This window comes from Ovis canadensis, chromosome 3 (genome assembly GCF_042477335.2).
Source record: "Ovis canadensis isolate MfBH-ARS-UI-01 breed Bighorn chromosome 3, ARS-UI_OviCan_v2, whole genome shotgun sequence".
Lineage (NCBI taxonomy): Eukaryota > Metazoa > Chordata > Mammalia > Artiodactyla > Bovidae > Ovis > Ovis canadensis.
In genome coordinates, this window is record NC_091247.1 from 39,001,090 (window position 1) to 39,016,168 (window position 15,079).

At 39.0% G+C, this 15,079-nt stretch overlaps 1 protein-coding gene across 2 annotated transcripts in view; it reads left to right on the top strand.

The window, feature by feature from the left end:
- The window catches only part of GFPT1 (glutamine--fructose-6-phosphate transaminase 1), a 62,862-nt gene that overhangs the window by 6,759 nt on the left and 41,024 nt on the right, over positions 1-15,079 (top strand). For both annotated transcript variants that reach the window (XM_069582957.1, XM_069582956.1), the window contains exons 2-4: positions 3,700-3,807; positions 6,024-6,131; positions 11,511-11,636. In XM_069582957.1, the coding sequence (XP_069439058.1) occupies positions 3,700-3,807; positions 6,024-6,131; positions 11,511-11,636 (342 nt within the window). The remainder of the gene's footprint in view (positions 1-3,699; positions 3,808-6,023; positions 6,132-11,510; positions 11,637-15,079) is intronic.

The following is a 15,079-nucleotide window of genomic DNA, read 5'->3' on the forward strand; positions in this document are numbered from 1 at the left end:
TGTTCCAATAGTGAACCAAAACAATGACAGTAATGATTATTGGTAATAGTAGTGCTTCCTCTCTTGAGAGAAAGGCAGGTTTTGAATTGGAATTGATATATGGTATTTCATTGAATATAAGATGCCACTTATTGGGAAATGTACCATTTTTATATGGACCACAAAGAAAGAAAATATGAATGTCTTGAAATCAGTGTTGTCAGTATCTAAAGGCCTAGAAATTATTATGAGAATACTTTCAGAGTATCACAGGCTAAGCAATATAGTTGTCTTTACCGTAAAGCTGCGATGAATCTTAGTATTGCTAATAGGGAATCAACAGACAAATATAAAAAACATACATACTTACGTGAAACTTCCCTGGCGGTCCAGTAGTTAACGCTCTGTGCTTCCATTGCCGGGTGCGCAGGTTTTATCCCAGGTTGAGTAACTAAGATCCTGTAATGTGCAGTGAAGGTCAGAGATCCTGTGTGCTGCAACTAAGACCTGGCGCAGCCAAATAAATAAAAACCTTAAGTTTGTTTGGAGAGGGATATTGGTTTAGAGAATATTTCTCTTCCTATAAAATTGTACTCAGGATCTCAGGATCCACACAATGAACCAATGTAAACCAGGAAGACTGAAGTTAGGAAAAATATCAGTTGAATGTTGTTGAATTACATGTGTTGAAATTAGTGACTTTAATATGACATCACTGTGAATTTTCTTTTAAAATATGTATTGAGTCTCCCTATAACTTGTCTTAAAAACAATGTTTTTGTCATTAACATTTAAATTGTTTTAAAAATTGGTATTTGGTTATTATATTTCATCTTTAATTCTATGAATGTATTATTTTTTTACCATCAGAATTACATTTAAGTGAACAAACCAAACAAAAACGAGAATGTAGAAACACAGAACAGAGTATATAAGGTATACAGAAGTAGAAACATAATGTTGCGTGTGTGTGTGTATTAGTTGCTTAGTCGTGTCCAACTCTTTACAACCCCGTGGACTGCAGCCTACCAGGCTCCTCCATCCATGGAATTTTCCAGGCAAGAGCACTGGAGTGGTTGCCATTTCCTTCTCTGATAATGTTATATACATGCAACTTATTACCTCAATAAAAAAAAAAACAACCTCATAAATTATATTGAGGTAGAAAGAAATGCCTCAGTATTACCTCAATAAAAAAATAAATCTCAGGAAAAAAGGAATTACATTTCTTTTATTTTTATTTGTAAAAAAAATTTTGGCCATTTTTCACCACACATAGGATCTTAGTTCCCCAGCCATGGATCAAACCCGCACATCCTGCATTAGAAGTGCAGAGTCTTAATCACTGGAACGCCAGGGAAGGAATTACATTTCTTAAGGGAGAGCTGATTTAGTGGTGAATTTTTCTGAATGTGCTGCATTATTGGGATTTGGACTTCTTTAAGGCTTTCCAGAGCCCTCAGCCTGCAAAGAAGTTTTGACAGTGTAATATGTCATATTAGTTAATGATTTTTAATTGGATTAGATTGTATCCTCCTTTAACAGATTATTTAGCTGATGCTAATCACAGTCCGGGAGTTGGTGATGGACAGGGAGGCCTGGTGTGCTGCAATTCATGGGGTTGCAAAGAGTCGGACACGACTGAACAACTGAACTGAGCTGCATCACAGTGGTGGAGAGTAGGCTAGTTGAGAATGTGTGCTGTTAGCACATTTATATTAAAGTTTTATTTTGGGAAAATATTTATATTTTGTGTATTGTCCATTAATGAGATAACACAGATACTTATTTGGGAATGATAGTTTTCTGTGTGTGTTTAATCTTTATCAAAGGCCAGTGACCCATGGGGGTATAAGGGTAGAACCTATAAAAGTTTGATTTACAGTTGGGTTATTATTTTAGTGTGTTCATATTCCAGATACTTTATAAAGAAACAGCAGTAACAACAAAACTCCCAGACCTAATGTGGTGTTGTGGTGCTGTGCATGTGAGATGCTTGTACAGTGCCTGATAATAGATCTTCACAATTATAATTTGTCAAAATATGAATGAATATAGAATTTCTTTAAGACTGTGGCCTTCTACGTTTTTTAGAAAAGCTCAGATAGTTGTTTCATGTTGTTTTGGAGTTTAGTTTTAAAATGTGATTTTCCTGTTTTTTTGAGGGGCATGGTAGTTTGTTAGAGAAATTTGCACTGTACTCATCATGGTGTTCGGTATACATGTTATGATGGTTTTTTTTGGTCAAATATTAACAATGTAATATTTTTGTATTCTGAAATGCTTTGATAAGACCACACTCTTAAAGAAACATAGCTTTTCAAATGAAATAGAAGCTGGTCATTCCAGAGTTCTGCCCCACAGAATTAATCCCCTTAAGAATCAGTGGCATTATAGTGTAAGATAGTTAAGAAAAAGGAAAGTTCTTTCATAACTAAGCTACTTGAATTTATATTTCCTTATAGTTTGATTTTCAGTTTTTATACATTTAAGCTATATTATTGCTGGCCAAAGCACAATCATGGAAGACCTCAGAATATTTTCGTGCGGCTGTTCCTAAAATGTGGATTTCCTTTATCTGTGTTCCGTTGCCACCTTACTTTACTGGATCAGTTTATGTTGTACAAGTCCCTTTATTTATAGTTTTGCTTTTCCAAATGATTGCTCCTTTTCTACGAATTCTCAGTTCAGGTTCAGTCACTCAGTCGTGTCTGACTCTTTGCAACCCCATGGACTGCAGCACGCTAGGCTTCCCCGTCCATCACCATCTCCTGAAGCCTACTCAAAATCATGTCCATCGAATATTCAGGACTGATTTCCTTTAGGATGAACTGGTTGGATCTCCCTGCAGTCCAAGGGCTTCTCAAGTGTCTTCTCCAACACCACAGTTCAAAAGCATGAATTCTTTGGTGCTCAGCTTTCTTTATAGTCCAACCAACTCTCACATCCATACATGACTACTGGAAAAACCATAGCTTTGACTAGATGGACCTTTGTTGGCAAAGTAATGTCTCTGCTTTTTAGTATGCTGTCTTGATTGGTTCTCAAGAGTGAGAATTCTCAAGTTATTAATATATATTATAGTTATTTGTCCTTTACTAGAATCTGGTGAACAAGTGAGAAACCATTGCTCCTATGATGATTACATATTTTTTTAGCCCATTTTTCTCTATGATTAAATGATTTAGATTGTGAGTATTCTTCACATCATTGCTATTTATAAGTTATTTATTCCTAAATGTGTTGATAGCATGGTCATTGAAAGTAAGAAAAATTATTCTGTCTATGTAAGTTTTGTAGGGTACATATGTTGCTTAAAATATTTAGTTCAGAAAATGTTTTCCTTTAAAAATAATGCTCAGTGTATAGAACATAAATCCCAAATTTGTTGGTTAGTTTTGAAAAATAAATTTTAGTTGTTAAAATGTCAATGATGAAGGTAAGTCACCAGTCTTACAAACTTCTTTGAAAAAGCAAACGTTTGTTTTGACATATTTGCTTCAGTCTTTTTTATATGTATAAGAATTTCCCCTTTGAAAAAATTTCACTGCCTTTGAACAGTTTGAAGTGAAGATTTCTTTTGTTTTCAAAGATGGACTCAAGCTTCACCTTTTTTGCACATCTTATTCATTAGTATGCAAATTAGGGTTTTGGGCGTAACTATGCCAATTTTGATTCTCTAGTCAGAATTTTCTATTAATTAAATTTGTTTATTTGCAGGTATATTTGCTTACTTAAACTACCATGTTCCTCGCACAAGACGAGAAATTTTGGAGACACTAATCAAAGGCCTTCAGCGACTGGAGTACAGAGGATACGATTCTGCTGGTATTTCCTTTAAAAAATATTATGGGTGTTGCATGATCCTTGACTCTCAATAAAAAGGGTTTTTTTGTTTTTGGTTCCTAGACTTTTTATGATATCCATTTTGTGGTTTCTGGTAAATCTAAAATCTGAAGAATTTTTGGTTTTTATCATATTTAAAGGGTTTGTTCATTCAGTTTCAACATTACCATTTATGTAGAGTATTGCTTCTTATGGGTCTCTTCTTGTGCTAAGAATGTTACTGTAAAACAAGTTACCGGGGGCATTTTCATTATAGAACAAAGTGTTTGAAGGCCTTGCTTCTGGCGTGTGATCTTGCCCAAGATTCTCTCTCACATAAATGACAAAGCAAAGAAAAATAACTTTTTGTCAACTTTATGTTCTACTCCAACTCCTTCCCTTAATCATATTGGGGTCCCCAAGACCATCTCCAGTTTCAGTGATTCCCTCGGAGCATTCAGCATATAGTTGTACTCATGGCTGTAGTTTATTATAGCAAAAGAATAAAAAGCAAAATTAACAAAGAGAAAAGGTGCATGGGGCGAGGTCTGGAGGAAGCCAGGCATAAGCGTCAGAATTCTCTCCCTGTGGAGTCCCCACACGTGGTTGATTCCCCCAGCGAGTTGGACAACATGTGTGAAATGTGTACCAGGGAAGCTCATTTCTAACTCTGTGCTCAGGATTGTCACTGTCAATCTTGTGATCATGTAGATACCTGGTGCCTAACATGTACCGATGTTTCAGGCTCTTAGAAGGGAAGTGGATGTTCAGCATAAGCCACATTGTTTGCTCCAACGGTATAGGTGCAGTAAGCCATTCTTAATCAGTTAACGTGGTGGGAACCCTCTTGAAATTCAGGTTCGCAGATGCCAGCCAAGGGCCAGCTTTGCAAGCAGGCCTTTCTAAGATAGCAGTCTTGGGCCTGCAATGTTAACTCTTTACTGTACGCTCAACATTGCCCTATGTAATGGGCGTTATCTTCCTGACTCTTCCTCAACTAATAGAAAGTCAATTCCTCAACTCCTTTGTTCTTCAAATTCTCTCTTTCCTTCACCTCTGACAATATATCTTCTCATTCTCTTCCTAATTTGCTGATTATTTCTTTTTTGTCTGCTTTGGAGGCTGCTTTTCTTTCACCTATTACTTATCTTAATGTTCCTCAAGATATTGGGTTGGCCAAAAAGTTCATTTGGGTTTTTCCATAACATCCTGTGGAAAAACCTGAATGAACTTTTTGGCTTCCTCAGTGTTTTCCTGAGTCCTCTTGTCTTATTTTGTATCTTTGTGCGTGAGCTCTGACTTCATCAGCCTCCTGTATGTTGGTGACTTACAATCCGTATGTACTTCCCATGTTGCACACCTGTTTTTCTGGCTACTTCCTAGAAATTTTTCCCTGGACAAACCACGATATTGTAAACTTTGCATGTTCAGAATTGAACTGAATACATTCCAGTTCTCATCCGTGTCTCACTCTATCCTCTCTCTCTTCCTTTTACCAACAGCCAGTCACTCAGCAAGTCCTTTGAGCCTGGGAGGTGCTTTCTCTCGTTACCTTCAGTCAGTCCTGCTTTTCAGTACACCCATCACTTCATGACCATTGTGTAGCTCAGGCCTTCCTCATTTTTGCTTTGCTATAGCTGTGACTTCTGACAGCAGGTTTCTTCTTCCCTGTTTCTCTCCTCTAGTTTTTGCACTGTTTTCGAAGAGTTTTCTAAACTTGTTTGCTGTGTCATTTCTCTGCTTGAAACAACTCAGTGGTTTTCCAGTACCTTTAGAGTAACTTTTTCAAATTCTGTAGGAACTTTAGTAGAATCTTGAGAGCTGTGTGTCCTGACATCCCTTCCTTACCCTGCTTCTGGGGTGGCGCCGGTCTTCTGTGTATCTCCATTGTGCTGCAGTTGCAACCTGTAGTACTTTTATTATAGCCTCAGAACTTTTATTATATTAAAACCACTCTGTATGGTAATTATTTTTTCCTTGTCTGTCTTCTCGATAGATCATTGAGAAATTTGAGAACAGGAGCTGAATTTTCTTCATTTTTCTCTCTAGTGGCTATCATGGTTCTTGACATATAGTACGTTTTCAGTAAATTTTGAATTGATAATGAATTAGTTAGCTGAAAAAAATGTATTTTTCACTTATAAGTTCTGCTTTATGGTCATAGTTTCTAAGTTGTAGCCAATTTCTAAATCTTGCTTTTCTACCTCTGGATGATTCAGGTGTGGGAATTGACGGAGGCAATGATAAAGATTGGGAAGCCAATGCCTGCAAAATCCAGCTCATTAAGAAGAAAGGAAAAGTTAAGGCACTGGATGAAGAAGTTCACAGTAATGTACTTAGTTTGTTTTTTGTCCCCCCTCCTCTTTTCTTCCTTCTCCCTTCCTTACCAAATTATTTTTCCTCCCATATTTTGGGGCCCATTTTAAGAAGAGTGATTCTTAAAGTTGAAGGGAAGGAAGAAAAGTAGTTTTGATACTGTTTGTACTGATTTTAATGTACCTTTGTTTCAGAAATGGTATTAACTGGGGAGGGAAATATTTTCAGTAATGCCCTTATTCATGTGGCTTCACTTGGTGCTTGTCTTCACTTTGGACTAAAATGCTGAGTTTGGATACATCATCAGTCTGGATGTTGGCACCTTTTAGTAGGTCTGATATAATCAGGTAACTATCATATTTTTACCTTGTGATTCCCCGAGCATAAAGTAGTTGCCAGAGATATATGTTCCATCATGCAGGGTATACTTTACAGTATTTATTCATTATTTTATGCTTGTACATTTTATTCTTCACAGAAAACTTGAAAACAAAGCAAGTAGTTTGAAGTAAGTTGATTGAAAAAACATATAAAAAAATCCTCCACAAAACACAGGAAACAGTAGGTTGTTTATTATATACCTGCTCATATGGATGCCATCGTTATCAGTGTAAAGGGGTACGGGTGAAAGAGAAGAACAGTGGATTTAGTCATCTTTAATTTTTGCATAAGCCACACATTGAGCTTCATGGTGCAATTGATGCTTGAACAACGTGGGTGTGAACTGTGCAGGTTCATTTATATGGAGATCCGCGCCCCCCCACCCCCACCCCCAGTGGTAAATACTACAGTGCTACACCATCCATGGTTGATTAAATCTGTGGAGGTGGAACCTTGGATCCAGAAGCTGGCTATAAGTTACATGTAGGTTTTTGACTGCTCAGTGAGTCAGCACCCCTAACCCCCTGTGTTGTTCAAGGGTCAACTGTACTTGTTCAACAAATTATGACAGTATTTATTTTGAATCTGTTGTGGATAAGATTAGCTTGGAATAAAGCAGACACCCAAACAGCTGCACTTGAAAAACTTGGTTATAACTAGTTGGTCTACTGTGTGCACTGCATCCTGTTTACCAGGTTGGATATAGTAGGTTTTATAGGAGAGAACAAGCAGATTAGTTTCAGATTCAGAGGAGAGCTAGTTCCCACAAGTTGGGGAAGTATATGTAAGGATTGGCTGCTAATTATATTTGGGCAGTGAAGGTGAGAAGGGAGGACCTTCTGAGTAGATTAGCTTGGGTCAAAGTAAGAATAGGGAAGGCAAGTTTGATGGAATGGTAGATACTTTTAAAGCTGCATTGTTGGTCAGTGAGTATGGGAGGCTGGAAAGGAAGATAGTGACCAGAATCACCATCTCTGAATGTCATCATATTGAAACATGTTCCCTCCTGCAGGAAAGTGATCCCTTTTCTGGAATGGTCACTTGCAGACAGAGCTGGTAAATTTGTACCTGATGAGTCCTTTGAGAGAGCAGTCTGGCACTGTCTAAATGGGAGATGCTTATCCCTGATGGCCAGGCACTTCCACTTGTGGGCGTGTACTCGAAAGAAACACTGTGACAAGGAGACATGACAATAAGATGGCATTGCAGCAAAGTTTAGAAGCAACTTCAGTGTCCACCAGCAAGGGAGTAGGAGAATAAGTTGTATGTGACAGTGAATTACCATATTTAGCTTTTGGAAGGCGTGTACCAGATCTGGCTGTGCTTTCTGAGAACCTAATAAATATTGGAGTGAAAAAAAAAACCCACAAAACCTGTGGAAGGATATGTACAGTATTGTGCTATTAAAAAAAAAACACTATAATTCATAGCTGTATTAGCACAATAGAAGTTTGAAGGCACAGGTGGGAAAGTTCTTGTGACTCCTTTGGGGAGGAAAGGAAGTAGAGTATAAAGGAGGTACCAATTGCATTATTATTATTATTATTTTTTACATTTCAGGACTTAAGTAGATTTAAAGCATAAATGGCTAGAAATTAACATTTGTTAATTTGGAGTGTGTTGTTTGGATATTTGTGGTGTTTATTTTGTTATTGCCAGCAAGTGTTAGTGTTTAACCTCTTAAGACAAAAAGGAAGGAAGACATCTCAAAAAAGGTCATTAGACTGGTTATTGTTAGCTTCTAACTTTGATAATACTTGCTGACATTTGTTGCTTTCTGTGTCCCAGGCGCTTGACTGAATGCCTTCTGTATAGTCCTCATTGTAACTGTGGAGTAGGTAAAATTATCTTCCTCATTTGCAGATGAGGAAATTGAAGCTCAGAGGAGCAGGTACTGACTTTAGATGGTGTCAACAGTAAAGCCAGTGAGGTTTGGGAGCAGAGCAAAGGCAGAAGAGGATTGCTATCCTAGATCGTGACAACTAAAGATTTTTTTAGTATTTTATATCTTGAAGCTGTAAAACACAAATGATTATATTAATATGTTAACATTTGTTCTCTGGGTATAGGTGTTTAGGTATTTCATTATTACCAGCAAATTAAATATGTTTGGACTATTAAAAAAAAGAAAGATGACATCTGAGAAAAGGTACACAGAGGACAAAGAGCCTTGGGAGGGAATGTAGGGGGAAGAGAGAAGATGCAAGAAAGGAAGTGATTGAGGCATTCCAGCTCAGAAAGGTGGGCATAGGTAGGGAGTTAGCCTTCGTAGGGGTTAAGGGCAAAAGAAAAGCTGATTGAAACAGTTATGAGGTGAAAGAAAGCTGAGTAAGGTAGAGATTGAGGGACTACATAGAATTGAGTCTTAAGGAGAGTATAAAAGATGTCATGAACTGTTGGGGAATTGAATGAGCTCTCTGTTTAATTAATAAGGAACATGGGTACATGGCTTTAGAGTGGAGTAACAGTGAATAGAAACAGTCAGGATTGGAGCCATGATTAATCTATAAAACCTGAAATACTACTTGTGGGGAATTTCTGTATTGTTGTAGCAATGATTTTTTCTTATTAGACCTTAAATAAAGTTCCTTTGGCAACAGTGTACTAGATGTGGTAATTACCTTGAATTTGAAATGGGTTCATTTTAAAGACTCCTGTTACTTTCTCTGATGTACTTTCTCTTGCCAGTATGTGGGGGGACATACTGCTTTCAATTACAGTTAACCTTAATCCAAAAAAGCTAGTTAAGTGTTTTCATTGCTTGTATTGGCCTGTTAAGTAGTAATAAACAGTGATCCTTACTTTTCTGGAGGTCATTTATCAGGTTGTCTTAATTATTTAGAACACCGTTAAATCAGAAAAGACATTGATGATTTTTCTCCATTGATTGATTGAGCTAACCAACAAAAATTCGAGTATCTGCTCTATATAGCTTAGTGCTTAGGATTCAAAGATAATAAGACAAGCTCCTCCTTTTTGTAGAACTTAGATTCTGGTAGAAGCCAGGTTGACAACATGTCAAATATTGTAATAGTATAGCAGAGTGTACACGGTGGTTTTAATCTTAGGCTCTGGAAGCAGCCAGTCTTGGCTTCAAGTTCTATCTCTGCTTCCTATAGCCGTGACCTAGGGCAGGTTTTGTGACCTTGTGAGCCTGTTTCTTCATCTATAAAATGGGGACAGTTATACCTAATAGTATGTAATTATATTGTGAGGATTCAGTAACAGAATGAATATCTATTGAGTACCTGTTGTATACCAGCCATTGTTCTAGGCCTGGAAGACAGAGAACAAGATGAGCAAAGTCCCTGCCCAGGTGGAGTTTACTATCTAGTGAGAGAGCCGGACAACAAATAAATACATAACAGGTAGAGATCAGTGCTATAAAGGACAAGTATGGTAGAGGTGACATTTGAGCAGAGATCATGTGATTGTCTGTATGAGGGAATTCTAGGCAGAGGGAACACCAAGTGCATAGATTTGTGTGTGGGCTTGGCCTGCTTGCAGCTGGAAGTCAGTGGGGCTAGAGCTCAGTAAGTGAAGAGTAGAGTTCAGGAGAGGAGGCTAGAGAGGGCACAGAGGGTCTTCAGAACAATGGATTTTGCTGTTTGTTGGGAAGCCATTGGAACATTTTGCATAGGAAGTAACGTGATCTGACTTCTGCTTTGAATGGATCACTTTGGCTAGATTGTACAGAAGGAAGACTGGACACAGGGCCACCAGTTAGGATTCTGTTTAGTAGCCCAGCGTAGAGATGATGGTCGGAGTGATAGGGATAGAGTGAGGAGGTGTCTGTAGTACCTCTCACAGGGTAAGCTCTCCATGAATGTTGGCTGTTATTTGTAACAGGTGCATTGAGAGCTTTGAGGAGTGACTGGAGAGGGCTGGGAGATAAGGATGGAAAGGGGATGGAAAGTTAGGTGGGGGCCAAAAGGTGAAGGGTCTTGTATATCGTGAAAAGGTATTGGGGCTTTAGCTTGTGAGAAAATAGTTTTTGAGTTGTGTGTTAGAATTTGAGAATCTATGTATAAATCCATGACCAGGTTTAGGATGATTCATACGGGTAACTAGGGATACAAACCACATTTTAAGTAACTGGAAGTCTATTCAAGGATTTTAAGCATTGTTTCTTGATCAGATTTGTATTTTAGATTGACCTTTGATTAGCCAGGATAAAACCCACAAAGACTGTGTATTAAACTGCATGGACTTTCCTGTTCAGACTTCTCAGCAGTTTGCTCTTAATTTCCACCTAATTTGATAAGCATTGTTATCTGCTTTCTTAGCCAAATGAATTTTGTATGTAGGCAATTAAAAGGGGACATTCTTAGTATATACTAGAACTCTTTTTTTTTTCTCTTTCTTTCCCCTGGAAGAAGCAAAAAGAGTTCATAGGGAGAAGGAATTAGAGTACCTGCTTTTTAAAACAGAGGAACACCAGCCTGTAACCTCATGCTTTCTTAGTATTGCTTTGTTCTCAAGGACTGTTCTTTGATTTTGGAACCTTCATAATTGCAGTTTATGGTGTGAGATACAGGCCATTCACTGGGGACCAAAGACATTGTGGTCATAAGGTTGTGTGGCACTGAGAAAGTGAATTTTTAAAAAATGATACTAATTTTTTTTCAAAGAAAAGATTAAATAAGATTTTTAAAGATCACATTAACTCTTTCTGACCATAAGTTTGAAAATTTTCAAATTTGCAGAAAAATTGAAAGAATAGTACATTAGTCATCCATATACTTCATCTATTATTACCAGTTGTCAACATTTTGTCATATGTGCTTTATCTCTTTGTACACACTTTTGGGGTCATTATTGGAACCATTTACCCTAAATATTTCGGCTGCATTAACTCCTCTAAGTCATTTAATTACTGTTTGAATAAGCCTGATCTTCAGTTATAATTGTGTATTCCAGGTGTAAGACTATAATAATTTAAATACAGCTTATAGCATTATCCCTACAGTTTGATTTAATGTTGGAATTTTTAATTTTATCTTCTTCAGAACAACAAGATATGGATTTGGATATAGAATTTGATGTACACCTTGGAATAGCTCATACCCGTTGGGCAACACATGGTGAACCGAATCCTGTCAATAGCCATCCCCAGCGGTCTGATAAAAATAATGGTATGGACGGATTGTACACACTTTGTATTTTGGAAGCCAGTAGGTAGCACATGGATACATTTATCACAGATAACTGGATATCATAGCAATTAATCTGTAATTATGTAAGTGTGTGCTTCTAAAAAGTAAGGACCTAGCAGATTGATGTGTCTCCTAAGAGACCTCTCCTTTCCTCTCCTTTCCTCTCCTTTCTTCCTTGCAGCTTACTCTGTTATTTTTACTGTTGAGTTTCCTACAGTCCCTTGCTAACAGCATGCATCCTGTGGTGTCATTTCACATGATTCATGCTTCTCTATGTCTAAATACTTCGATAAAGAGAAGCTTCTCCATGTTAACAGATTGATTGCCCAGATGTACAGATTGTCTAGGAAAGGCAGGATAAATGTTTAATTTTTCCCCCTTTATTTACCATTTTTCAAATGAAGTGGTTCTAATGGTCCAAGATGAACAGATTTTTTTCATTGTTATTATAGATTCATGGATTTAAAATATTTTGTTTCAAAACACTGAAGTAGTTATCTATATTGATGCACAAAATTTCACATCTTTAGTCACTGGGAGTTTCTTCAGGTTGACTCCTGAGTACTTTCGATGTGACCCAAGTCGGTCCAGTAGTCTTTGTTACTTTGGTAGTTGAAGATAGTGCAGGTTTTTCTAATCCTGCCCCAAACTTGAAATCAGCCAGTTCTCTAAGGAACCCTAGTTCCTTGAAGTGGAAACAATAGAGACTCTAAGCCTGGGTATCGCAGTGGCTGTGATGGTGGATGTGGAGCAGATGCTCAAGTAAGGGCACCACTTACAGCGAGAGGGGTGCTGCATACAGTGAGCTGCGGCCAGAGGGAGCGGGCGTGGCTACCACTGAACACAGCACTGTCTGTTCCCTCTTCTCCTGGGGCCTTGTTACTCCCCTCTGCCAGCTGCAGTGGGTGAGTACCTTTGCTGCAGGAAAAGGAGAAGGAAAGCATTGAAGAAAACCACCAAAGGAGTGGTAGAAACCCTGTCTTTCGTTACTCCTGGGACACATAGTCTTCCAACAGTGTTAGTGGTGGGAGCAGCAATAGCAACAGCATCAGTAACCTAGACAGGGCCAGTGGGCTGGAAAGCAGCTCAAACCACCTCATCACCAGTCCAACCCACAGCATCCCCAGCCTGTGCCGAGCAGTCATGCTGTGCCAAGGCCCTTACTTCCACATCAGCCAGACCCTGGAGGAGGCCCACTTTCATAGCCAACAGCGCTGAGAATGGCTTCCCATGTGATGTGCTGGCAGTTTCTTGCCTTCCGTGAAGGAACAGTTCTGTGCATGTTTGATATTTCACCTTATAATGTTTTAAAAAGTTGCACAAAAAAATGGTTCTTGGGTTTTCAATCAGTACTTGAAATAACAGGTTAATAGGGGTCGCTAAGAGTCGGACACGGCTGAGCGACATCACTTTCACTTTTCACTTTCATGCATTGGAGAAGCAAATGGCAACCCACTCGTGTTCTTGCCTGGAGAATCCCCAGTCCCTGCTGCTGTCTGGGGTCGCACAGAGTCGGACACGACTGAAGCGACTTAGCAGCAGCAGCAGCAGCAGCAGCAGCAGCAGGCAGTTGTTTACTTGTGGTTTTGCTGCACTATTATGATTTCAGAAAGATTTTGAAGCAGTTTTTTATAGGATGCTTTTGAGTGTGGGTATCAGGGTAACCATAGGAGGAAATCTCATCTGCGTGTTGAATCCATAGTTTGTCCAGTTCAGATTGGTTTCTACATAGACCTGTAGGTTAGAAATTCTACTTTATGTTAAAAAGGCCTTTAAAAAGTGTGAGAGCTTCAATTTTTAAAATTCAGTACACTAGAAAAGGGAGTGCTTCCCAGGTGGCGCTAGTGGTAAAGAACCCACCCGCCAGTGCAGATAGATGTAAGACACAGGGGTTCAATCCCTGGATGGGGAAGATCCCTGGAGGAGGGCGTGGCAACCCACTCTAGTATTCTTGCCTGAAGAATTCCATGGACAGAGGAGCCTGGTGGGCCACAGTCCTTGGGGTTGCAAAGAGTCAGACATGACTGAAGTGACTTAAGCACAGCACAGCACAGCAAACTAGATAGAAAAGAGTATCTAGTTTCTAAAAAAAAACTAAGTTTTTTCCTAGAAGATAGAAAGCTTGATTTAGTTTTGCACTGAGATTAATTGCTAGACTACCTGTTAGTATGCAGATGTTATGTTGAAAGTACTCTTTCCTCTGCAGTAGGAGAATAATCAATCCAAATTAAGTAATAAGCACCTTCCCTGATAACTGTCTTCTCTCTATATTATATATTTGTATTTCCAGAGAGGTCTTTCAGACACTTGGATACCCAGATAACTTATTACCATTATTCCTCCAGAGCCTACCTACATCACACTGCTCAGTTCTGACAGTCGAGAAATATGTAATGAATTTTTGTCTTACAAATTTGTCCCAACAGTAGCTTATGTGATCTCATTGATAGTTCCACCTTGTAGTGTCAAGAATTAAGGCATGGGCCTCCCTGGTAGTCCGGTGGTTAAGAATTCACCTTGCAGTTCAGGGGTTACAGGTTTGATCCCTAGTCTGGGAAGATGCCACATGTTGCAGGGCAGCTAAGCCTGTGCGCTGCAACTGCTGAATGCGTGTGCTCTAGGGCCCATGCTCCACAGTAAGAGAAGATGCTGCAAGGGGAACCCTCTGGACCGCAACCAGAGAGTAGTCCCCCTCTCGCTGCAACTACAGAAAAGCCTGAGCAACAGTGAAAACCCAGCTCAGCCAGAAAATTAAAAACAACAACAAAATCTAAAAATGAATTAAGGTATTGGTGAAGGCTGACAAAGTGTAAGCTATTTCAACTGATGTCTGAAATCACAAGTACTGTGAAATTATTGGAAAAGGATTCACTTTCTGCTTCAAGTAAGCCCCAGCAGGAAGTAGAGGGCCGCATTCTACCACTGAACCTGGAAAAATGGATGCAGCATAGAAACAGATGGGCAGAGTCATCTCTAGAAGAAAGTGTTATTTAGAGATGGATTGTTCCTGTGTCATTTAGTCATATTAGAGAGCCACCCAGGTTTAAATAAATTCAGGCATCTGTGAGTCGTCTTCCTCAGTGACAAACTGTCTGAATGAGGAGCCAGGATGGGTCGAGTCACCTGCTCAGGAGAGGGCTGAGGGGACAGCCTGCCCTTGTATGTGGAGGAAAGTGCCATAGAGTCTACCTGAGTCCTCCTGCCACTCTCCCTCCTCTCCACTGTGAGTCTGCACCACATACGCAGCAGATCTGAGGAGCATGGATAGTTCTAGAAGAGAACTTTCCTCCTTGTGAAGATTTGAGAAGGATACGGGGGCAGAATGAGATGTTTTCATGTGACAGAACTAAAGGTAGAAGATGAGGGTAAACTGTGTACCCCTTTTTCATGGTTGGTTTGTTCCTCTAAATGGGTAGGGTTGA